This window comes from Dermochelys coriacea, chromosome 2 (assembly GCF_009764565.3).
Source record: "Dermochelys coriacea isolate rDerCor1 chromosome 2, rDerCor1.pri.v4, whole genome shotgun sequence".
In the NCBI taxonomy this organism is placed as follows: Eukaryota; Metazoa; Chordata; order Testudines; family Dermochelyidae; genus Dermochelys; species Dermochelys coriacea.
The window spans coordinates 9557762-9582985 of record NC_050069.1 but is presented as its reverse complement, the minus strand read 5'-3'; the positions used below and the strand labels follow the sequence as shown (position 1 = coordinate 9582985).

At 48.8% G+C, this 25224-nt stretch overlaps 1 protein-coding gene across 7 annotated transcripts in view; it reads right to left on the bottom strand.

The window, feature by feature from the left end:
* Nucleotides 1-4913: 4913 nt before the first annotated feature.
* The window catches only part of LOC119852273 (serine/threonine-protein phosphatase 6 regulatory ankyrin repeat subunit B-like), a 75368-nt gene continuing 55057 nt past the window's right edge, over nucleotides 4914-25224 (bottom strand). For 4 of the 7 annotated variants that reach the window (XM_043507272.1, XM_043507273.1, XM_043507274.1 and 1 more), the window contains 10 exons: nucleotides 22369-22575; nucleotides 20134-20235; nucleotides 18894-18992; nucleotides 17781-17927; nucleotides 16360-16527; nucleotides 15205-15402; nucleotides 14591-14797; nucleotides 11829-13194; nucleotides 7393-7545; nucleotides 4914-5265 (listed from right to left, as the gene is read on the bottom strand). In XM_043507272.1, the coding sequence (XP_043363207.1) occupies nucleotides 5057-5265; nucleotides 7393-7545; nucleotides 11829-13194; nucleotides 14591-14797; nucleotides 15205-15402; nucleotides 16360-16527; nucleotides 17781-17927; nucleotides 18894-18992; nucleotides 20134-20235; nucleotides 22369-22575 (2856 nt within the window). In that variant the 3' untranslated portion in view covers nucleotides 4914-5056. The remainder of the gene's footprint in view (nucleotides 5266-7392; nucleotides 7546-11828; nucleotides 13195-14590; nucleotides 14798-15204; nucleotides 15403-16359; nucleotides 16528-17780; nucleotides 17928-18893; nucleotides 18993-20133; nucleotides 20236-22368; nucleotides 22576-25224) is intronic. The other 3 variants (XM_038393439.2, XM_043507275.1, XM_043507276.1) reach the window with 1 other exon arrangement.

Genomic DNA, 25224 nt, shown 5'->3' with positions numbered 1-25224 from the left:
CAAAAGGCTGGGTTTTTGCATAGCTAGACAGGGATAGCTTTGTGTTCATCTTCCCCTTGAGATTCCCACTTAACTTTGTGTGTCTTATTGTTCAATATAGTCCGTTGACGGTAAGAACAGTCCCCAAGGTTTACATTGGCCACGTCTCCCCATAGAGATGTTAATACAATCCCACAATAATACATAACCTTTGCATTTTTAATACAATGGACTCCAAAGATACTGAAACTTAATTTAATAAGGTTTTTCCCAAGGATATTGCAGGAAATTGCCCTGTTACAATACCCTCATAGAACTTCTTGGTGACTGGGTAGTGGTGCCTTCACTGTGGTTACTGCTAAATGAAATCGCTCTCCCGTGGGCTGTTTGTGTCCACCTCTATTCCAGGTAGTTAGGACTTGGGCACATGTTGTAAGCAAACATCACACTAAGAAATACCTTGATGGTGCATCACCAATTTCTTCTCCAATAGGAAACTGACTGGCTACAAGGACCCAATGTCTACTGCAGCTCAGCAAAAGGGGCAACAATTCAAACCACATTAAAATGGCATAGATTCATAGATAGTAAGGTCAGAAGGGATCATTATGATCATCTTATCTGACCTCCTGCACAATGCAGGCCACAGAATCTCACCCACCCATTCCTGCGATAAACCTCTCACCTATGTCTGAGCTATTGAGGGTACCAACACCTTTTTGGTGAGCACAGCAGGATCATCTGGCTACTTGTTAACAGATTCCTGCTGGCGGTTAGACAGAGTAGGAGAGGATGCATTTTACCACGTGGAGGCAGCTTTTGCAGCCTATTGTGGACTGACAAAGACTGTCCTTCTGGCCCATTTGAGACCAGTATTGTCACAGACTGAGTCATGGCAGTGAGTAGCGAGAGCAAAAAAAGGACTCATGATAAGACCACTGATATTTCATCCCTAAGGATCTCAGGAAGGCAACATACAGTACAGTTATCAGGGGGCAGCCATGTTAGTCTGTATCCACAGAAACAACAAGGAGTCTGGTGGCACCTTAAGGACTAACAAACGTTACTTCAAAAAGAAAAGGAGTACTTGTGGCACCTTAGAGACTAACAAATTTATTAGAGCATAAGCTTTCGTGAGCTACAGCTCACTTCAGCATCCGATGAAGTGAGCTGTAGCTCACGAAAGCTTATGCTCTAATAAATTTGTTAGTCTCTAAGGTGCCACAAGTACTCCTTTTCTTTTTGCGAATACAGACTAACACGGCTGCTACTCTGAAACGTTACTTCAGTACAATTGCCATCTGTCTTCCAATATTAAAAATAGGCCGGCTCCTTGGCCCCGACAAAGTGCCCTTTGTGCCACTCCAATGCCAACTGATCCCATTTCCACCCTCACCCCCCACAGGGAAGTGTTGTGGAAGGGAGAGGGTAGGGCCATTTCGACACCATTCAAGTTAATGGTGTTACACTGGGGTAAACGTGGTATGAGAGGGTAACAGGATTGTTACTAAAACACGTCCCCTTTCAGAACAGAAATCAGCATCAATGCGTACAGCTCAACCTAAGTGTGGCAGGATCTGACCCTATATGGAATAATAGCAAAAGAATTGCTTAGCTTATCTACTCCTAGCGTTAGCAGGGATGCTGGCCTGCAATAAGACGTTAACATTGAGGCTAGGCTGCTCTTCAGAAACAATTTAGCCTCTGGTGGGGAAAAAAAAGGGCAGTTTTCTTAACCTTTCAAATGTCTAGTTATTCAAGAGGCTTGTTGATTAATGCTAGAGATTTAACGGGGCACTAACACTTCCGACAATTGCCAGCAATCATAGGGGAATGGCTCTTCCAACAGATGGTGGATTTTCTATTGGTCAGCTACTGCATTGTGGCTGGAAATTAAAAAAGGGTTTCTAACCATCAGAGGAGAGAGGGTCTGGGACAGCCTCCCAACAGGAGTGGGGATGGGAGTGGGGGCAATAACCTAACCAGTTTGACGGCGGAGCTGAATATATTTATGAATGGGGTTATATGACGGGGTAGCCTGTGATAGCAGGGGATGGACTTGATAAGCCAGGAGGTCATTGCCCATTCTACATCCCAAAGTTCTCCCTCTTTCAGCTCAGAAGATAATGTTTCTCCCCAGAAAGTTAAAGCACCCCAGAAAAATGGGCTTGCAACAAAAATGTCTCCTCATTGATCATACTTTTGTGTGCACTCATAATGGGGTGTTTTTCATAACCGAACCTTACAGGCCCTCATCACTTATTCCCCCCTCTCCCGGGACTCACCCGCCACCTGAAGAGCTGGGTGGGAGGAGCTGATATGGAGCCTGCCTGCCTGTCCAATTGGGGCACGGCGAGGTGTGTCTGTTCCTGGAGCGAGGGGCAGGAGAAAGCCAGGGCCCTGGGAGGCTGAGAAGGTGGGCAACGCACCTGGCCCCGCTCCTCAAGTGCACTGCACTGTCAGGATCCCTCCTTCTCCAGCAGCAGCTGCTCTTCCCGCCCTCCCGGTGACAGAGGCCAATCATGGTTACTTCGGTAACGGGACTTTTGGGGTCCAGTCAGCAGTGCTGACCGGGCAGTGCACAGGTCCCCTTTCGAGTGGACTTTCTAGTTGAAAACCAGACACCTGGCAACCCTAGAACCAGCTCAACTTGTTCGGCGTTGTCTGGGTATATAGCAACAGGTCACCCCGCTTGATGGGTACGTCTACGCTGCAAAAACTCCCCAAACAAAACCTGCGGCAGCAAGACTCAGATCCCAGCTCAGCTGACTTGGGCTTGCACTATGGGGCTAAAAATAGCAGTGTCAACATTCCCACTCAGGCTGGAGCCAGGCTCTGAGACCGGCCCTGCGGCTGGGTTTGAAAGACAGGGCTCCAGCCCAAGTGCAAACACCTACATTGCTATTTTTGGCATCGTAGCATGAGCCCGAGTCCGCTGCCACAGGCGCTGAGACTCGCTGCCATGGGGCTGTTGTTTTTTTGCCGTGTACACATGCCATATGTAGACAAGTCAGTTGAATGCAGCAGTATTATCCCCATGCTGCTGATGGGAAATGCAGGGAGTAAGTGAGTTGCCCAAGTTCACAGAGGAAGTCTGTTGCAGAGCCAGGAATTAAACCCAGGGCTCTTGAGTTCCCCTGCTGTGCCTCAGCCACTCAACCATCCCAGCTACTGGGGCACTCCTGCAGTGCTGTATTACTGTGTTCCTGAAGTCCCCACGGGCTGTGAAGTGCAGACCCACAACACACCCAGATACGCACCAGGAGCACTGCGGGTGGGTGGCACATGTAAGCACACTTTCCTGCTTCTGCTCCAACTCCTGAATACTTCCAATACCTCGGTTCTGAGAAAGCCATGCGCTGCCCCCGCAGCGTTGCTTCACCCCAGAGACTTCAGCACATTGGAACTCCTCCTTCTGCACAGCACGGCGATCTCGCACACCAAGCGTCTCCGCGCATCCATTCTCAGTGGTATGTAGGCGCAGTCCCGACCACCCACAGACAGGCAGCCTGGCTGCTTGTGGGGATGGGAGAGGAGGTTAGCTCACAAAGAGCCTGTTCAGACAGACCACCAACAAAAGAACGCAGATTTATGGAAGCCAAAAATTCGCAATCTTTATTTGCCCTTCTATAAGGCTTAGCCCTGCTGCCGCTGAAATCAATGGATTATTGGCCATCGATTTCAATGAGACCCCAGATCTGTCCCAAAGTGCCAGCTCTCTCAGGACATCAGCGCTCTGCAGCATTCCCATGAGGGAGGTGTGATTCTTATCTCCATTTACAGACAGGGAAACTGAAGCACAGAACAGTTAAGTGACCAGCCTAAGAGCAGGGATTAAGTGTCAAGATTCTGGACCAGAGCACAGGAGTCCTGATTCCCTGCCCCCTTGTGCTAACCAGTAGTCCCTACTATCCTCAGGGCCCCTATTTTACCAGCTAAGTTCATGTCACTTCTCCCCATGGTAGCTGCTCACACTGGTAAGCCCCAGTCACGGAATAGATTTCGATGAAATGCAGGTTCCAGGTGGCACAACCCCTGGGCAGCCGGTCTGCATCTCTGCTTGGTGAGGGGGGAGTCTTGAAGGACGTGGGTCTGCACCTTCCATTTCTCTTCACTGTACTATTGTCTCTTCTCTTTGGGCTACACTGCAACCATGAAGCCAGAGCCCCGTGGCAGCAAGGCTGCAGAGAAGCACGGCTGTACAGGAAGCTGACTTAGGTCTCATGCCTTTGGGAGCACCAGAGGAGAGCAGGCCAGAGCTACACCCTTTCCAAGGCTGTGTTGTGTGGACCATCCTCCTAGCTGGCCCAGCTTTTCTGTTGCCATTAGCCTCCAATTGTCCTTGCCCTCAGGAATGACCGTGGATTGCTGCTCTGCCTAACCCCTGAGCAAGGGAGCAAAGGTGTCGAGGGTGGAGATGGGGATTCATAGCCCTCACACCTCTGCCTACCAGAGGTGTGTGTGAAAGCAGTTTAGCCCATTGCATCATGGGAGGACAATGCAATTCTTCACTATGCAGCAGCTAGCAGCGAAACTAGGACTGATTTTACACAGGAGAGCATTTCCCTAGCCTAAGCTGTCCTGCCAGTCCGATTACTGTCTCCATAGCCCAGTGATTCCCTCCACCACCTGTGGAATAGGTACAGTAAAACTGACACAACCACTGAGACGGGGGAAACCAAAAGCCAAATCCGAACCTTCAGGGGAAACTCCCTTCTCGAGGGCATGTAGCATGACCAGCACCTCCTATGGGTGCTGGAGGAAGTCGTGCCTGACCAGCCAGAATTCCCATATTAGGTTCCAATCCTCTGAAGTGCTGAGTCCCTCGGCGCTGGGCTCCAGCTAGCTGTATCTTGCCAGAGACGCTCAGCTTCTCTCAGGAGCAGGCCCCAAAAGGAGGATCATGAGTACAAAAAACCAAACGGACTCGGACATGGAGGAAACACGGAAAATTACCTTTATTGCATTCTGTTTGGACATACAACACGTCGCCGTTCACACCCTACTGCATTTAGGCAGACCAAAGGGGACCCACGTCACGGCAATCACTGGTTCTGGGGAGCTGGGTGCAAACAGGCTAGACCCTGCACACATCCTGGCCGTTCATGAGCAGATGGATGGGCTTCACACTTCTCTTCTCCTCATGGTGCATGAACAATTCCCTCTCGAAGAATGCTCTGTCCATCCACCCTTTCAAGGAGTAATAGCGGAGAGCCACGCTGTGCCAGTCTATTGCCTCCTCAATGTGCAGCGGCCTTGCTGGCAGAGTGCTTCGAATGTGCCCACCTAAGGAGAGAACAAGAGATGGCTAAGAAGGCAAGAGGAGAAAGTCCCCATCCATGCATCAAGGCTCCTTTTTTTTTGGAGTCCTTCTAACAGGCGGAGTTGGTTCAGTGTAAATGTCAGACCCCATTGCCCTCTCCTGGATGAAATCGGACTGGCTTAAGTGTTTGTGATTATATTGCCTCCTGGTGGAGGAGTCTATCTCACAATACTGCAGTAAAGGTAATGGGAATTACCATTTTGTTCAGGTAGTGGAGGTCTGCTTTTGGAGAAAAGATGTAGAGTTCGATCCTGGGGCTGTGCAGATTAGTTGGCAATTGTTGTGTCTGCATGTGTTTGTTTATGGACCCTCACAAATGCAGTGTTTTAAAATATATTGTCTGATATTATTTGGAGCTGCTGAGATTACAGAGTTCTTAAACTCTTAGTTTCTCCTGATTAAGGAAAGAAACTTATCTAAACTACCCAGTGAAATATGTTACTTAGGGTTAGTTGTATGATGTGTTTTATTATAGATTTGATATTAATTTTCTGTAGTTAATGCAATGATTGCATCTGATTTAATGGAATTGCTTACGGAAAAGATTCTGCCTTCAGACGTGCACTATTGAGGGAGCAGTGGCTTGGTGAAGGGAGATAGAGCCTTTCACCACTAGTTGATGGGTTCAAATCCAGCTTGTACCAGACTGAAAGCTTCTGTATGAAAGCTGTCAGTGGCTATGCAAATTAAGTTGGTCTCAGTCCAGTCTGGTGAGGCAGAGGCAGGAGCTCATGGGAAACAAATATGAATCAAGAATAAATGAGTTTCTAATCTTCCTCTGTGAAGCATGCTCTTGCTGCAATGCAGAATCCATCCCATCCCACCTCTGTCTCTGTGAATGAGCAGGCTCAGAATGGCTCTGCAGCTGAGGTAGGAGGCACTCTCTCATACTGAACCCATTCCTGGTGAGTGTACATTGAGAGAGGCAGAAGGGAGTGATGGAAACACCCCATCCTCTACTCTTCTATTGCTAAGGCAATGAAAGAGGCGGCGGCTCCCTTTCACCAAAGATGTGTCCCTTCTGCCCCCCAAAATTCATTCTGAATGTGCAGGGAATTCCATTGTGTTTATCTGATTTGCCAATATCTGGTTTCCTCTCTTCAAACTCACAGGGTCGGCCTAACCTACTGAAAAGAAACTTCCCTTCCAGCTGCCTCCAAAAGCACTGTAAGTTCCAAGCAAGCTAGATAACAGTGGAGAGGGAGGAGGAATCTTTGTGGAGACTCGTGTTAGTGAAATGTTGTGTTACATTGATGTACAGTTTGGCCTCTCCAGACAAAACATAACCAGTGCTGGCTGAAGCCCCCTCCCTCCCACTGCTTTGAAAACTGACTCCTAAGTGTCTGAACCAACAGCATTAAAGCAAAGACAGGCAGAGTAATGACTCCATCCTTCGTGCACTCTGTTGTGCCTAGATATGGTAGCACATGCAGAAGTTCATTCTGCAGAGCACCTTTCAGCCACAATATTTCCCAAAATGGATAATTCTCTTAGGAAGTGGAACAACAAAGGACAGCAAAGGGGGACAAAAAAATTCAGATGTGTAGATAAGGGAGGAAGAGAGACTCTTCCAGCTACAAGAACCAATACCGAGAATCAGTGTGGTGGAGAGCTATAGGAAGGCAATTGCAGGATACAGGAAGGCAAGAGCTGCAGAGGAAAAAGCTATTTGCACCGACAGTACTGACTCTGTACAGAAATAACAGAAGTGAGACATAAGGCAACAGCCCAACCACACAGTCTGAGGACAGCAGCAGTACAGAGAAAAAACAACAGCTACATTAAAGATCAACGGTTCACCTTTCCTAGGGAAAGATTTAGAATCAAGGAGATGGAAAAGACCCATTAGGGTGTCTAAATCATCCAGTGGAGGATTGTTCCCTGCATTGTACCCTCCAGCAATGGGGTCTTCGTTCCATTCCATTATCAAATAGCTCTCCTGATTAGGACTCCCCTTCCCCTGATATTCATCCTATGTTTTCCTTTGCTCAGTCCAGAGGTGCACTCTACTGGGGCACCCTATGTAATTTGGTCCCCTTCTGGCAGTCTATTGTGGATTTCCAGCCTATGGCTCAGCAAAGGGTCAGTACCTTCTGGTGATACTTGGGTCATCCTCTTGGCAGCAACCCTAATCCAACCCATGGACGTGTGAGCCAGCATATTGATGGATCGTGTGTCGGAAGTGCTGTCCAGGTCTTCCTCTTCATTTATCAGGTCCCTCCGTTCAGTGGAGCACAGCTTACCTTGGAGGAGCACAGAAGCTCAGATGAGTAGGATTGTGTACAAACATGATCTTAACCTCTACAATGGGGCTTTATCTTCACATTTTCCCATGCTCGTCTTATTATTCTGTTTTTGACACAATTGTGCTAGCTGGTGCATGAGATACAGATAGTTTATACCAATAAACCCCCCCTCCCATCTTCACACAGGAAATTAGTGACAGACAACCCTTGGACATATCAGAGGTTCAGGTAAGAGTCCTAAAGTTTGGATGTTCATTCAAGGCTTACATGAGTTTTCTGAGTGTGGACATCTCCAAATACTAGGGTCTCCAATGAGATTTCTATGCTGCTTGGTTTAGATGAGATTGTAAATATCTCAGCAATGGCAGGGCCTCAGGTCAATTTGGGCAGAGGGTTGTTCAAGTTATCTTGAGAAATATTAATTATTGGATCCAAATAGTTATTATTGATTATTTTGAACTTATTTTTTCACTGTATGTCCCCAGCTGCGGTGTTGGCATACTGGGTGATATTGGAAAGATCACCAACACTCAGGAGTAGAATGATTCATTTATCCCTCCCCTTGAACCCAAAACAGAAAAACATTATTCATCTTTAATTTTTGGCCCTGAAAACCAGTCAGATAACACCTGAGGATTACCGTAATCACTGGACAACATTTTCATGCCATAGTGCCTACAGTTCAGCTCATGAATATGCATTTAGGCTCCTAAAGAGCAGCTTTTATTTGGGTGTCTAAATGTGGATTTTTAGGAGACCACCTTTAGGGACCCAAGTTTGTAAATTTCATAGAGCTTTTTGGAAATGCCCCCTCAGAAAAAAAAACTGTTTTGGATGAAATTTAAAGAAAAAACAATTTTTGTCAGTGTTTTGGGTTGGTTGGGTTTTTTTGTTTGTTAAAACTCCTCAACATTTACAGTTTTCAAAAACTGAAAAATTTCAGGGATGCAGGGAAAAATAGTTGGCTTTACTGAAAACTTTCATCTGACTGACTTGAAATTTTTTTGGTTTTCAGTTACCAAATCCCTCAGTTTTTTTAAATTTTGGGGATTTTGGCTTTTCATTAAAAAAAAAAAAAAGATTTTTTTTTTTGTCAAAAAAATTTTTTTTTTGGTTTGAGCAGGGGGTTAGACTAGATGACCTCCTGAGGTCTCTTCCAACCCTAATATTCTCTAATGCTCTGATTTGTCATAGAAATTTCCAGATTGACAAAAGAGCCATTTTTAATGAAAAAATAAAAAAATTGTCCAACATCTTTCCCAATTTAGCATGCCCTTTGCTAACATCCCAAAGTAAGAGCTGACAAATGCATAGCAAATAATACATTGACTGATTTTATCCTCCTTTTCCATTTGCAAGTTGTCCACTAGCGGCTTACAATTTTCTTGAGTTAAATCATTATTAGATATTATTTGTCAATTAGTTTTGGTGACTAATTCTTGGCCTGCAGCAGTTTGATATCTGGTTAGCTTAGAAAGGTCACACAGCAATGCTTCTGATCTCTGGCAGGATGAGTGTAACACATAGAATTGTGGTTGCAAAATTCACTCTCCAAAAATATTTTCTCATATTCACTTAACATTTGTTGTCACACTACCTTTCCTGCCATGAATACGCTCTCTGGGTACACTCACTCAATTTAAACATAGCGAACGAGTGAACACAAAGAAGTTAGATTTTCATTTGAGCAGAATATTTTTTCAGATGTTTGCTCCTCTCTGTAGGACATTGTTCCTCTGCCAGCCCTGAGCCTCATATGCATTGAGCCTCATATCTGAACCAGACAACTGGGAAAAACATGGAAGGGAACGCAATCCATAATTCGCTGGAAAATCACAACTTCAAATGTCAAGAGGGTCTGAAATGACTGAGAACAGAGCCAATGCCAGTAAATGGCCCTGACACAAACCTATTTATAGTAGGTCTGCCTAGGGTGAAGTCTTGTCCATTGACTTCACTTCTCAGGATCAGGCCCTCAGTCTCCTGGGATTACATTTCTCATAAAGCCACAGAAATTGGAGATGGGAAAGATTTATTAGCTCATTTTATTCACGTACCCCTGCAGGAGCAGTGCAGGATTGTCTCTAACAGTTCATTTTCAAGTGCCTCGTCCAGTTTATATTTTAATGTCTCAAGCAATATAACTTCTTACTGCAAAACAAATCCACAGCCTACATGTTCTTTTTCTAAGGCTTTTTTGTTTGTATTTACTATTGCTGTTAGTTTCTTAGTTCTGCCTTCTAGTGGCATCATGAGGAAAAAAGGGGAAGAGTCCAATGTAGCCTTAGAAATCAGTTTAATTTGTTCTATGACACTATTATGCACTAATCCTAATTGTATGGTTATTCCACACTACAGGGCGGAGTTAACATTGTCTGGGTGCCTTAACTGTGCATTGGCATTCCTAAACATGACTGGATTTCTTTTAAATTTAACCTTAACTGAATTTCCTGGATCGGTAATGCTTGGTTTTTTCCCCTGTAATTCCCTGTAATTATCCTTAAATTACTAACATGTGCTCAACCTTAACTCCAATTTGATATCCTTTTTATCTGGGATTACAGTTATATATCCTGTTTCCTGAGCAACTTGGGAAATAAAATACTATTATGTTTATTAGCTACTTGGTTAAACAATGCATGCTTGGTTCTAGTTTGGGGATAAGGGGGAGTTGCAGCTGTCCATGTAACATTCACGTAGGAAAGGGCTATGTATATGGAAAAACCCACCATTGTAATTACACCATGTTTTCTGAAACATTCCCAATGTAATGGGCGTCAGTGGAATAAAAATGTATAACCTCCCAAACCTTTATTTTAAAATAAATTAAAACTGATCTCTCTGGAGATGTAATATAGCAGCCTCAGGTCATGTGAGGGCACTTATACCCCATTCTATTGTATGTCTGTGAGACAGAATGGAGCAGTGTCTCTTTCAGAAATACAGAAATTTCAGACATACATCAGAAAACTCTTAGGCTCCAAGTTTCATCCTCCTTTCCTGGAAAGTAACAGTTTCTATTTGACTTGGAGACATTCTTCCTGCATTTACCCTACCACCCATCTAGCGCCGCTGATGTCCAGGGCAGGGGTGTCATTTCAGAAATATTTGGGGGCGGAGGGCAAAGTTGTGTCAGCATATAGAACATTATCTATGATAATATGGTTTGGGGGAGTGGAGCAGCTAGACCAGTGAATCTGGGAGGAGAGGCGAACCAAGATCTGAGGGACTAACTGCCCACCTTGCCACCTTGCAAATGATATGCCTGGGTCTAACAGAGAGAGCCATCCGTCTTCATTGGCAAGATCTTTTTGTTGGAGGCGATCATTGCCTATGTACCCAAAACCTCTATATTGCACACTACTAGCCCACATTTAGGTGCAGATGAGTGGAAAGTGCTTTGATGCATTGCTTGGAATGTAGTACAATGGTATAACATGATTATGCACTGTAGTAACATGCATAATACTGTGAGCTGGATCAGAAATATCAAGGTTTTGTGGCCTCCAGACTAGATGTCCACTGTTGGTTCGTATGGAGGGTATTTGGTCTGTAATAAACTAGTTGGAAATTTTCTAATGGAACCTTTTTCTGTTGGAAAATATTGATTCGTTGAAAGTGAAATATTTCACAGTAAGCGTATCAATTTTGATGCAGTTTAGTTTTGGGGAAGAAAAAAAGGATTTGGATTTAGGTTGAAATATTCCATTTTGACACTGCTTAATGGAATGTTTACATTTTTTGTTTTGAAATGACTTTTCATTTAGAAATTTATTTTATAGTATAAGAAATGTCAAAATTGGAATGAAACGCTTTGATTCACCTGAAATGAATTTGTTTTCCAGAAAATTTTGAATTATTTCGTTTTTGTTCCGTTTTGGAATGGATTTTTTTTTCAAACTCACAGAATTTCCCACATATTGAAAAATCGAGTTCCTTCCCAACTCTAGTCTGTAATGTAAGCAACAGAGAGAACCATGGGCTCATGTTCTACTTTCTGCCTCAATAGAGTTGCTTGACTGTAAGTGAGTGCAGAATGAAGCCATGAGAGTGGTGCCTGATGCAGCACATACTGCCCCTTGGTGAGGACCTTAAATAAATCCAGGCACTGCCATCTGACAAGCTCCCACTTTCCAAGGTCTCTCTAAAAATTCTTACAGCTGCCGACATTCAACCTTTTCATTTCATTTCATTTTTTCAATTGGCTTTGGGAACATATCCAGGACTGCAAAATAAAAACATTCTGACACACAAATCTACATATAAATTAGCAGTTGTACCTTTGTGTTTGCAAAGTATTTTGATATAATAGAGAAGATTTGTGAAGAGGTTAAAGGGGGAAGGTGTTCCAGACTTCCTAGTCATGTCCCTAATGAGTATAGCCCTGCCAAACTTCCACTCTGTGTCAGACTGGGCTTGTATCCTCTGGTAGGTGTCACTCATCATGGCGATCAGCAGGTTGATCAGCACAATCAAGGTCACGATCAGGTAGACCCCAAACACAAAGCGAATGATGACAAAAGTGAACTGGGGAGTTCTGGTGAGAGAGGGCAGGGACTCTGGGTCAACGAGACCAAACACGGAGAAGAATAATGTGACCATAATGACAACGGGGTCCTGGATAGCGGTGCTCACAGTCGCATTCCCACCGGCAGCTGAGAGATTGGTCTTTGGTTCAGGGTAGACTGGCTGGTAGACAGATGACAGCTGCATGGTGAAGGCTATGTGAAACAAGCCCAGGATGACCGCGAACCTGGTGAGATCCTTCATGAGGTTCCTGATTATGACAGCCCAAGGGCCAAAAAGGTGGTGGAAGGTGAGGAACTCCAGGAACTGCACAAAGGAGAGTGTCATAGCCACCCCTAGGAAGACGTTCCTGGCAAACAGGCAGTGCAAGCGATCGGTGCCAGCAAACATCAAGGCCAGCAAATGGCAAAGGAAAGCAATGGCAGAGAAGCCCAAGACGAACACTCTGATCCAAGCCAGGCCAGCCCTTTCTCCAGAATGGGTGAGCTCAGTGACCAATGTCCCCAGCAGCCAAGCTAAGAGCAACCACTCGTTCCAGTATGGCACCATGTGACCTTCATAGATGGGGCTAATGGGGGGATACACTATGGTTAGGATGAACAGGATGAGCAGGAAGATATGAGATGCCAAGTGGCTCATGAACTTCATAATAGGAATTTTATTGAACCTATGTTTCAGAGGTAGGGAGAAAACCAGCCACATGGGGGGGCACGCTAGGAAGCAGATGAACAAGAGGGCGATCTTCCATGGGGCCCACTTCAGGCTGCCATACCAGACTTCTGTCAGGTATTTTTGCACTGCTGGATGTGCTACTACGTCCTTCTGTTCACACTCAATTAGCAAGTCCAGCATGGTAGTGCCTCTGTGATCCACTGCATGGAGAAGGTAGCCAGCACTTCTACCTCCAGAAGCCAGCGTCAGGAGCTCAGTGGCCATGCTCTCAGTGTACTTGGCAGCAGTCAGCAAGTCTTTGGCACGTTCCTTCTCCTTCAGGGCAGCGATGTTGAAGGCCCGGGAAAGCTTGACAGCAGTGTCCAGGGGAGCAGAAGAGTGAAGGACAAATTCCACAATTGCCTTGTTGTTGTTCAGCTTCCCACAGACCATAAGGTCAAAGATAAACTGGAAAAACAAACACCCTTAGTTAATAACAGAAGGAGGAAGTCTTGTGCTTAAGGCATTGGATAATACTCAGGAGATCGGGTTCAATTCTCACTTCAGGTACAAGCTTGCTGTAAAACCTTGGTCAAATCATTGAATCTCTCTGGTGTCTCAATCCTTCTGTAAAATGCGTATAACAATACGGTCTTTCCCCCCACTCTTTGTTTGGTTTATTTACAATGTAAGCTCTTCGATGCAGGAACCATCTTTTCCTATATGTGTGTACAACACCTGGCACGAGGAACCTCTAGATGCTACTGTAATGCAAGTAACAACAATGCATAATGCTTTACAAACATTGTCTGACCACAACACATCCATGGGTAGGGCAGTATTATCACCACCGCTTTACATATGGTGAAACTGAGGCAGAGATCAGGTGACTTCCTAAGGTCACAAAAGGATTCATCATCTGAGCTGCGATTAGAAATCCAAATTCTGTGCTCAGAGGCCACACCTAAACTCTGGATTTAGTAAATAGCAATGTGGAAAAAAACAATCCAATCTGAGAGGAATATTTCCAAAATGCCAGGGACATTCACATATCTTCACTGGGGCTGGAGAAGGCTCATCACATAAATACTGGATGTGGAGAACTAATGTTCAGTGATGTTTTTTTCAGCTTCTAGAAACAGAGGAGAAGTGTGTCTCACCAGATCAACCCCCTGGTCAAGCTGGTTCTATTACAGCTGGGTGAATAATAGATTTTTAGGTTTGTTGGCAATTTTGACAAAGTTAAAAAAAATAGTTTCAGGTTAGACCAAAAAAGACAATTTTTGCACATTGAGACGTCCACAACATTTTCATTTTGGGTTGAACAAAATGTTTCATTCCAACAAAATCAAAATGTTTCATTTCAATTTTGACTGTTTTTTTTTAACACTTCTGAAAGTTTTAAAATAAAATGGAAGGAAATTTTGAAACGAAGTCATTTCCAACTGAAAAATTGAAATGTTTCATTTTGAACACGAAACATTTTGATATTTTTGGAATCCCCCCCCCCCAAACCAAACAGTTAGGTGAAACAGACACCAATTAATGAAACAGTTTGGTATTGCCAAATCTGCATTTTTCATAAAAAAAAAAAAGTTTTGGCTGAAAATTTTTTTCTAGCTCTAGTCTCCAGCAACATATGGCTCTGAGCTCCAGGAACCCCATAACCATTGCTACCACTGATGTGACCAATAACTATAATGACCAATGACCTAAATTACTGGGATCCTAGTCATGCTATTGCACCATAAGGGCATAATGTAGGTGCTAGGGGTAGGACTTTGCAAACAAGAGTAGGACAAATGGCTCAGGGCTTGCCCACGTCACCTCCCTTACCTCACCTTGGCTCAGGGTCTCCCCCTACCTTCCTGTCCTCAATCAGTTTCAAGGTGGTGGAGTTCCTTTTCATCAGGAAGCTCACTACTTCTTGGTGGTTCTCAGCAGCTGCATACTGTATAGGTATCCTCCCTTCTTTGGACTTGAGAGTGGGTGTGGCACCGCTTTCCACTAGCAGCCGGACACTATCCAGGAAACCCGATTTGGCAGCAAAGTGCAATGGGCCCCAGCCTTGCTGTGGAATTAAAGGATGTACAGTGAAAACGCAGCATTCATTGATCGCAGGCGTCAGGCAGTCACATAATAGGGAGTGGTGCAGGAGGGGATGGAATCACCTTTAACCAGAATTGCATGAAACTTTCATAACTTTCAGGTGATGGGCACACTGGAAATCCATGGGCAGCTGACTTGGCTGGCAGCTTTTGTCAATAGACAGCCATGCTGCTGTTTGGAACCATGGAATTCAGGACATAGGGTTTGGAGATACTGTGTAGCACCTTCTATGGCATCATACATTGTTCATGGCACTGGCCCACGATCAAGGCTTGGTGTGAGACTCTCCATGAAGAGGTTGCAGAGAAAGTGTGACCGCCCCTCATTTTTCCAGCTGGCTAACACCAACCGTGCAAGCTGCTGCTGTACCTTGTCGGTGACGTTGATCTCCGCTCCCTGGCCCAGCAATGCCCTCACCATCTCAACGTGGCCATTGGCTGCAGCCAGGTGGAGGCATGTCCGCCCTCTCTTGTCTCGGAGATGCAGCTGGGAGGTGGATTTGCTCAGAAGAAGCCCAATAACTGCGGTGTGACCATGCTGGGCCGCCAGGTGGAGAGGGGTGGAGCCCTAAGCACAAGTGGGCTGGTTAGCATTGTACAGCATTTGGCACAGGGACGGGATGGCTCCAAGGTCACTAATGGGACCTAAAAATGTCACCTAAAGACACTGTCAGACTTGGCACGAGAGGCATCACTCTTACAGCAAGGAGAGAGGCTGAGGACTGAGGGTCAGGGAGACTGAACTATCCTCCACAGCTGGAGGTGACCCCTCCAGAAGAGGGCTGGGGTCCACTGTCCGAGGGCTACGTGGACGAAGCTTGCATTGCAGCAGCCTCTTCTGTAGAGGGAAGAGCTGTCTCTACGGTTGTCAACCTGACACTGGTCAGTAGTAGCACTACATTCAGGCAGAAACAACCAAGGTGGGCCATGATGTGGCCGGATGGTTTCGATTGGCCTGAACTGGAGAGCAGCCCAAATGTTAGGTTGTGGGATTGGCCTTGGACTGTCCCAAGAGGCTGATGCTTCATGGTGGCCTTGCTCTGTCATCATACACATCAGTGCGGGGTGGGGGTACAATGCTAGCCAGAACAGCCACTCGAGGCCCCCGGAGTGCTGGCCTCGGAGAAGCTAGGCCCTGAGAGTTGCCCAAAAGGGCTTCTTTATTTGAGCATAAGCTTTCATGAGCTACAGCTCACTTCATCAGATGCATCCAATGTAGTGAGCTGTAGCTCACGAAAGCTTATGCTCAAATAAATATGTTAGTCTCTAAGGTGCCACAAATACTCCTTTTCTTTTTTGTGAATACCGACTAACACGGCTGCTACTCTGAAATCAAAAGGGCTTGGCTAGTGTCAGCTTTGGGGGAGGTGGAAGCTTCCCAGAGAGACTGTTACCCCAGATATGATGCTGCAAAATCAAAGCTGCCCGCCCCCACGACAGGCTGCAGACTTCTCCTGGGCTGAGCCAGCTCAGAGCACGGTGGCCCCATGTGAGTAGAACACGCAGAGCATGGCTGGCCTCTTACCTGCAGGCTGGTCTGACAATCCACCTGTACACCGGGGTAGTTGAGCAGCAGCCGGACCAGGCTCTCGTGTCCCGACTGGGCAGCCAGGTGCAGTGGCGTGAATCCTGACTGAGATAAATCACACAGACGGCAGCAGGGCCCCTCTGATGCCCCAGACTCCTGGGCACACTGCGAGGGCAATACAGTTCCCAGATACTTCCCCCCGCAGTGCGTACAAGTCAGAAGCCAGAGCAGCTGTTTCCCCATTTTCTGCGACTCATGCCTGCAGGCGGGCCATAATGATCTACCTTCCTCCCTCCCTGAGGCCCTGAAGAGTCAGCAACCTGGCTGAAGCCGCCCCCACATGCACCATCACGCTGGGTTATGCATGGGAACAACTCCAAAACCTTTCAAAGGTTTTCATGAGACTGTGAGTCACTCTATAGCCCAGTGGCTGGGACACTGCCGTGGGAGACCCAGGCATCACCCCTGCTGTGCCTGTTTCCGAGCAGAGAATTTCATCCCAGGTAACACTGAACCAGACAGAGCAGGGTCTTGAGTCTGGATCTTCCAAATTCCAGGCCCGCGATCTGGCCTCCAGCCCAAAACCCTCCTGGTGAAAATGCATGGAAACCAAAACGTTTCAGCTTCCCCGAAACAGCACATTTCAGCAAGAACCTTCCAACCAGATCTACCCGCCCCCCAGTTCTGGAACAAATGGCACCGTGGGACCGAGGGCTACAATGTCAGGGTCTCTACGCCGCGCAAGTTCCACGCACAGCCCATCCCTTTCAATCAGGGCCTTGGAGCCATTTGTCATCCGGGCCTCCCGTTTCTGACCCTTTGAAAAGCCTCCCTGTGGAGCCAAATCCTAACCAAGGACAGCAGAGATGGGAAGAGGCAAAGGCAGATTTCCCAGGGTAAATACAGGGGTAAACCCTTCTCCCCGCTTCATAGGCCCAAGGGAGAGAAGAACCAGGGCAGCTGGGTTACACAGAGTGCAGTGACATGATGCAGGGAGTTGCGGGGGGGCTCTCCCCAGCCTGTCTGCCCCAGGGCTGGGGTCCATCCAGAGTAACATGGAAGAGAGGTGCATGGCCATCCAGGAGTGTGTGCAGGGCGCAAGGATCTGCGACTAACAAGGTTCACTGGCTAAAGCCACAGCAAAGAAGGGAGTAAGAGTCCAGCTGATGTGGAAACTACTCGGGCGGTTCTGAGATACAGCAGCAGCAGCCGGGAGGGGGATTCAGTTCTGCAGCAGATCACTCCTCTGCCAAGTCTGTTTACAGAGGAGAGGACTTGGGCCTACCACACAGTGAAATCAAATGGCTCAGTAACACGAGCCCCCATGTTATTTGGCTCCACGGAAATAGACAAGTGGGTTCGGGATGCCACGTGTCAACTTGTCCCTTATCCCTCCCTGGGACTGGCTGCTATATTACCTCACTGCCTTGCTCCTTGACCTGCTGTCCTTCGGAGGTGAATTTGGGAGGCTCGCTGCGCATGGTGGCCAATCCCCTGGCGAGCATGTCTCGGACGAAGTCCAGCTGGCCGTAATGAGCTGCCACATGAAGGGCAGTAAATCCTGTCTTGGAAGGGAAAGAAAAACACATCCACAGTTCAGGGAAAACAAACGAGATTTGCTCTTTTAAATGAACCAGAGTACTCTCATTTAGCATCCGATCAAAGCACAGTACATGCCTGACAGCTGGAAGGAAGAAGGTTAAAAGGGAGAGGTCACAGAAGACATGAGAATGACAGGAACGAAAACAAAGAAAGGGGTGAAAGAATGACAGAGTTGGAAGAGGAGAAGGAGCTTTTGGGGATACGTGTTTCAGGAAGCATTCTCTGCATTTGGCATCCACAGTTGATGCCGCAAGGCTCTGGGCAGCATCAGGAAAAGACGATCCCTGACAAAGCAATAGAAGGCAGAGCCTGTATTAAGGGATGTGACTGGGTGCCAGGAGCATGGGGTTCTAGTCCCTTCTCTCCCATTGGCCGAGGTTTCAAAAAGGACTAAATTTTGGGTCACTCTATTAGTGGGTGCTCAACTTGAGAGCCCTAAAACAAGCTTGATTTTGTGGAAGTGCTGAGCACCCACCCTCTGAAAATTAGGCCCCTGTAGGGCATCCAAAAATGGAGGCCCTCAAAATCACTAGTCACCTTTGGAAACCTCGTCTCGCACTCTCTGGGCCTCAGTTTCCCATCTGTACAATGGGGATATTAATTCTTCCTTTCTCCCACCTTCTGTCTGCCTGGGCTCTTTGCAAGATTGTTGGGGGGCAGGGACTGTCTCTCACTAGGTGTACACACAGTGTCCAGCACAGTGGGGACTAACCATTACCAATAAATGTGTGTCCCATGCACTTCCCTGCTTTGCTGTGTGCTCCCACCTCTGCTGGACATGCAACTAGGTCCTGACCTTCACCTCTGACCCAGTTACAACAAACAATGCCTGAATTGTGTCCAAACAGCGGCTGTTTTCACAACATAGCCACACCCATGCCATAGGCAACAAGGCCCCTGCTGTGCAAAGCCAACAGCCATGCACTCACCTTGGTGCTGGTGATTCTCAAGGAGATGCTGCCCTTTAAGGCCTCCAGGACACTGATGTGCCCATGTTTGGCCGCCAGGTGAATTGCCGTCATTCCTTCCTAATAAGAAGCAGAGGAAAAGCATCAGAAGGCAAGGTCGGGTGCAAATCCCAGAGTGTTGTCACAGCAATGGAGGAAGTCTGGGTGAGGGACAGAGCCTTTGAAAGGCCTCCTGGGGTTTATTCGTGTTCTTTGAGGTTCTGACACTCCCAGCACGGCCTAGCTCCACGATATGATGGTATAATTCAGGGATTCTCAAACTTCACAACCCACTTCTGACAACAAAAATTACTTCACGACCCCAGGAAGGGGGACCAAAGCCTGAGCCTGCCCACCACCTCACTGCCCCAACCTGATCCCTACCACCCAGGGCTGAAGCCCTCAGGCTTTGGCTTCAGCACTGGGCAGTGGGACTCAGGCTTCAGCCCGGGGCCCAAGAAAGAATAAGCCAGCCCTGGTGACCCCATTCAAAGAGGGTCCCGACCCACTTTGGGGTCCCGACCCACAGTTTGAGAACCGCTGGTATAATTCAAGGTGTCACAGGCTGGCTGGGCATTCAGGACAACGGGCCACCGAATGGAGAGCTACCTTAGCCTGGAACTGTTCGAGGAGTCATGAAGAAAGAGGAGGCTGGTTCTTTATAAATGAAACATCACTGCCCTTTTGCTGCGAGGGGCAGAGAAATTTAATCCTTCATCCCTGTATTAAACAACTCGCCACACTACAATCACAGCATGGCACCATCTTGAGACTAGTCAACAAGAGACAAACTGGGGGACATGGCTGGAGATGGAAAGAACAATAGGGATGCTTTTACTTTAGCATCTCAGCGAAATGTTAGTGCCTTCCCCAAAGGGGAAAGGGCTCAGACCCCTGCCCCCATTCACAGAGGTGCACATCAAGGAGAGGCATAAGGATGTGAATGTAAGTTTTGTACATGCGCCTTTCCCTGACAAAGAGAGATGCCCTTCTGAGCATGCAGCCTGAAATGAAGGAGGGGCATTTGCACTCAGGGGCAAGTGGGTGTCACCAGTCCCCTCTGTGCTGATTACGGAGGATGGGTTGTTACAGCCCCCAGCAGCTCATGCTTTTGACTCTAGAGGGCCCAAGCTGTCGGCCAAGGAGGGCAGCTGGCACCCGTTGCGTTCACTCCATCTGCATTTTGAACTGGGAGCTGCCCAGCCGAGCCCTTGGTACGTACGCCATCCTCATCCCCTGCTGAGGCTCCCGTCTGCAACAAGACCTTCACCACCTCATGGTGCCCCCCAGCAGCTGCCAGGTGCAGGGGTGTGGAGTTGTTTGTCTGCAACATAAAGACAGACCGGTTGGGTAACTAACCATGTGCAGTGTCTGAGCTTCAGAGCAAGCTGGCAGTGGGGCTCACCTCGCAGGGATCACAGCATGTAAGATTGTGAGGCAAGGGCCAACAGAGATACCAGAGCTCCCTGCCTATAACACCACAATGGCACAGAACATCAGGACGGCGTGGGACTCTCTCACAGGCTTCTCCGCCAAATGCCTCAAGCCAGGGTCTTCTCAGCGCTAACTTGCCCTAAGGATGCAACCTACGATTCCTCATGCAGGCCACAGAGAGAATGTAGAGGGGCAAACAGCTGCGTTTAAACTGTGGGAGTGGGGAGGGGGGGAGTTCTTGGGAACTGTGACTGAAATCTCAGCACTCTCCTGTTTGGCGTGACAAACAGGGCTCAAAGAGATCTGCTGGCAACCTCTGCAAAGGTCACACACTGCAAATACCCTCCCATGCAAGCAAAGTCCTATGTACATTAGCTACATACTAAATAAACAAAAGGCGGCAGATGCAACTAATGCATTACTGAAAACCAGCTGACAGTTGTAGCAATGCCAGCAGACAGGGGAAAGGGAAACCGTGCTTACTAAAACTTGCAGGCACATTCCCTTTAGGATCTTGTCTAGGCCCCCGTGTCTCCTGGAGGCTGGCAGGAAGTCAGAGGGGTTCCCCTATTTATGCTTTTGGGGATGCTGGATCTGAACTTCCCAGCTGGTTCCTATCTCCATAATGGGCCAAACCAAAAAGCCAGGCCCCAATGCTCATGAAGTTTGGGGAAAGGTTAGATTTGGATCCAAAATTTATGGTTCAGGCCCGTGTTATCAAAGCAAAGTGGTGAAGTATCACGTTGTGCGCAGTGACTGGGGTTATTCACCTCCTTCGTGTCTGGATGGTGATGTTGGAAGAGGCCACTAACGCAACATCTGCCTCTTTGCACCCACCCTAGGGGAGAGCCGATTCCAGAAGCTGTCAGCTGTCCCCCATTTCCTTTGGCGGATACAAGCTCTCTGCGTTTCCGAGGCAGCACAATTAGTAAGGTAATGGTGTTCTCATATTTTGCTGCCATCTCATATTTTGGGATGACTATTTCTGGGATGCCCGCTGTCCGTGGAGCGAAGACTCTGATAGCTTGGCCATGCAGCATGCGTAAGGCTAGGATTTAGTCACGGAGGTCACGGCAGACATGGATTCTGTCACTTTAACAAACCTCTGTGACTTCTAGGACTTCAGGAGTGTCCCTGTGTTTCCCTGCCCTGTAACTGGGGCTGGCTGGAACCAGGACCCTGCAGCCCCAGCCCCAATCCTGTGGCTTCTGCCAGGGGCTGTAGCCAGGGCTGCACACCCCAGCCCCACGGTGTCCCGGGCTCGCCAGAGGCTGCAGCGGGGGCTCCGTGCCCTAGCTCCGCAGTGTCCCAGGCTCGGCGGGAGCTACAGGCGGGTCTGAGTGCCCCCCTTGCGGCTTCTCAGGGCTGTGTGCCTCCCCTCCGGGGCTTGGCAGGGGCTGCAGTCAGGGCTGCACACCCCTGACCTGCAGCTGCGGTCAGCTCTGGAACGGGGGCTGTGTGCCCCCCATGGCTGTGCCCTCTTCCGCCCTCTCCGCTGTGGCCGCTGGAGCTGGGGCTGTTCACCCCACCATGGCAGAGCGCTTGGCTTGTTGGGCCCCCTCCCCATAGGACTCCCTTCCTCCCCCCATCTAGCCCTGCCCCCTCCCCCCGTCACAGGCTCCGTTAATTTTTGTTTATTGCCTGTGACCTGTTCCTGACTTTTAGTAAAAATAACTGTGATACAATCTTAGCCTTAAGCATGCATAATTGAGGCACTGAGAATGATCCTCTGGATCCCAGCTGGGCACTGCTTGAGCTCTCATACACATAGGAGAGAGCAGGTGCAATACTCTCTCTCTCTACAGGTCCAGCACCAGCTTCAGAATCACCCCACAGACCGTCTGTCCGTGGAGAGTTCTCCCTTTTCCACTCTCACTCCTGCATTAACATTTAACTCCCAGCTTCCTAATCCCTCAGGGATACCAGAACAGGCACAGATCTAGACTCTCAGGTCAGCTCCGTGTGTGTCACACTGCCCAGCTGGACAGGACCATAGCAAGGGGACACCACCGCAGGGACTCACCTTGTTGCGTGCCGTGGTTGCCCCCACCTTGTTGAACTTCAGCAGCTCCTTGATCACAGCGACACTGCCTTTGGAGGCAGCTATGTGGGCACAGGTCGAACCTTCCACGTTGGCAGAGGTCACCAGTTCCGGCTTGTGCTTCAGAAAGAACTGAACCACCTCCGAATGGTCATTTTCAGCGGCCAGGTGCAATGGTGTCTGTCCTTGCTGAGGGGAAAACAGAGCCAGGCACCATGAGACCCCAGCCTGTCAGCGAACCGCTTCGGGGCTTGGTTGTGTCTCGGATTCCTCTGGGGTGTGCCTGGTAAGAGGTCAGAGGCCAGGGCGAAAGGGGGGACATTTTTCAAATTCACAAGTTCAGATCTGAAGGGCAAAAATTTCCCCAAATTAAAGGCTTCTCTAAGAAAGACTGGAAATTCAGCCCTGGGCCACCTGGACTGTACCTAAAGGGTCATGATTTTTTTCGGGGGTAGAGCTGCCATTTTTTGGTCAGGCAGTTGGAGACTGAAAACAAAATCAATCACACAGCTGTGAGGGTTGAATGGAAAAGCATTTTCACCTGCCAAGTCTCTTGTCCAAGATCCTGTGTACCTGCTGCATCATCTGATGGCAGCATTCATTCAGCGGCCAAAGCAGGGCATGGGGTTGTGGGGCACAAAGTCCCTTCTCTGCTTTTGGCATTAGCAAAATCAAAAACATGAGGGGAATTTTACCTGTGTTCTCTGGCTCCTGACACTGCTCCCTAAGGTACCTGTCAACCTGCAGCCAGGGCCAGATTAAACTTTTGTGGGCCCAGCGCCGAACATGTTTGTGGGCCCCCATGGGGGCAGTGGGGCATGGTGCAGGGGGATGGGGGAGTTGGTCCCCGGAGCAAGGGACCGGCTGGGGCAATGGGGCATGGTGCGCCGGGGGTGGCCCTGCTCCGCCCAGCACGAGGGGACTGTTTACAAACCGGCAATTGTCAGACGCACACTGGTCCACCCAGCCCTGCGATGTCAGTGTGCCCCTTCCCCTCAGGGGCAGGCCCACCCTGCAGCACACCACCCCTTTGTACAGTGCCTTCCCTTTTATGCCCAGCGCCCCCTTGCCCAGAGACCTCCCCTACAGATCCCTATGTTCAGTGCTGCCCTGGACTCGCTATCCCCAGTGTGCCCCCCCAGACACCCACATACTGACCTCCCACCACAACTACACAGCTCCCTGCACACCACACTGCCTGACCAGCACCCCCCCCACAGACCCCCTCACTGCCCAGCACCCTCCTCACAGTCCCACCATCACAATCGCACACCACTCCATATTCCTGAGGGAATTGTGCAACAAAGATTTTAAAATTCTGTGCACAATATATTAAACCACGGCCAACGGGAGCTGCAGAGGCAGTGCCTGCAGGCGAGAGCAGTGCATAGAGCCTCCTGGCCCCTCCGCCTAGGAGCCGGACCCGCTGGCTGCTTCCAGGAGTGTGCAGTGTGGAGCCAGGACAGGCAGGGAACCTGCCTTAGTCCCCTGCCCTAGCCCACTGAAAGTGAGTGAGGGTGGGGGAGAGCGAGCCACCAAGGGAGGGGGAACATAATGAGCGGGGAGCAGGGCCTCAGAGAAGAGGCATGGCCTTGGGGAAGGGGCAGGGCTAGGGTGTTTGGTTTTGTGTGATTAAAAAGTTGGCAGCCCTACTCAGAAGCGGCGCAAATAGCCAGGCCAGAGCAGGAGCGGGGCCTGCGTGCTAGGCTCCCGCAGGACCCACCTGCCTCCCTGGAGGCCCAGCCAAGCCCCCCGCACTTTCCCCCCCCAACCTGTCCAAGACTGGCCAGACCCCTGTGGTGGAGGTGGGGGGGGGGCCGGCCCAGGTGGAAGGCATCAGAGACCACCCAGAGCTGGAGCTGTGCTGGGGAGTGGGGCAGACCCCTGGTGGCCCCTGAGAGCCCGCCCAGCCAAGCCCCTGGCCACAGGGGCAGGGTTCAGGCAGCAGGGAGGGAGAGAAGAGGAGAGAGTGAGCAGTGGGTGGGGCCTTGGGGCAGAGCGCAGGTAGTGCAGGGAGGCGAGGCAGGGCCACCGTCCGGACACCTGGGCCCCTTCTGAGTGTGGGCCTGGTGCCATGGAGCCACTGGCACTATGGTAAACCCGGTACTGCCTGCAGAATAGAACCACGGTATCATAGAAGCTGCCTGGACTGACTCCCCTGTGAGCCGTCTCTCGGCTGCTAGCCAACAGCAGGATTTGCTGGTGAAGATGGACTAGGGGCAGGGGCTTAGAAAGCAGCTAAAACACCGGCCGCTCAGTGAGAGACATGGGTGGCCTTGTGTGTGCATGAAGGTGGAGAAGGAAGCCTGCACTGCCACAGGTATAACACAGGCCGTGGCAGTGCCTGTGTGAGTTTCTGCAATCAGTGCATCTTCATTAGACAGACTGCAGGCTACATTTCAGCCTTTGCTAATTACCAAGCAGGACAGTGGCTAACAGAGTGCTAATGAGCCTTGCCAGGGCATCTCTTCCCAACCTTGCATGGAATCCTACCTGACATTCCTGGAGATGGGCCAGGTTCTGCCTCGCCCAGAACATTGGGTGAGTTTAGATCTAGATTTCAATGAGAATAACTGGGTCGGCCAATGCTTAAAGAGGTCTGAAGAAAGTGTGTGTGTGTGTGTGGGGGGGGGGGGGTCTGTCAAGATTTGGAAGCAGCAACTTTGGTAAAACAGTGTCTAATGTGCACCCCTCCATGATCCAGGTCAACTTAAATATATATCGTTTGCTGGTTCTGTGACCCTTGTGACCTCCCCTCCCCCTGACTTTAAGCAAGGGGGCTGCTGCTTCTTTAAAATGGGGTGTCTGCATCCTCTGACTTCACGTCAACACACAGTG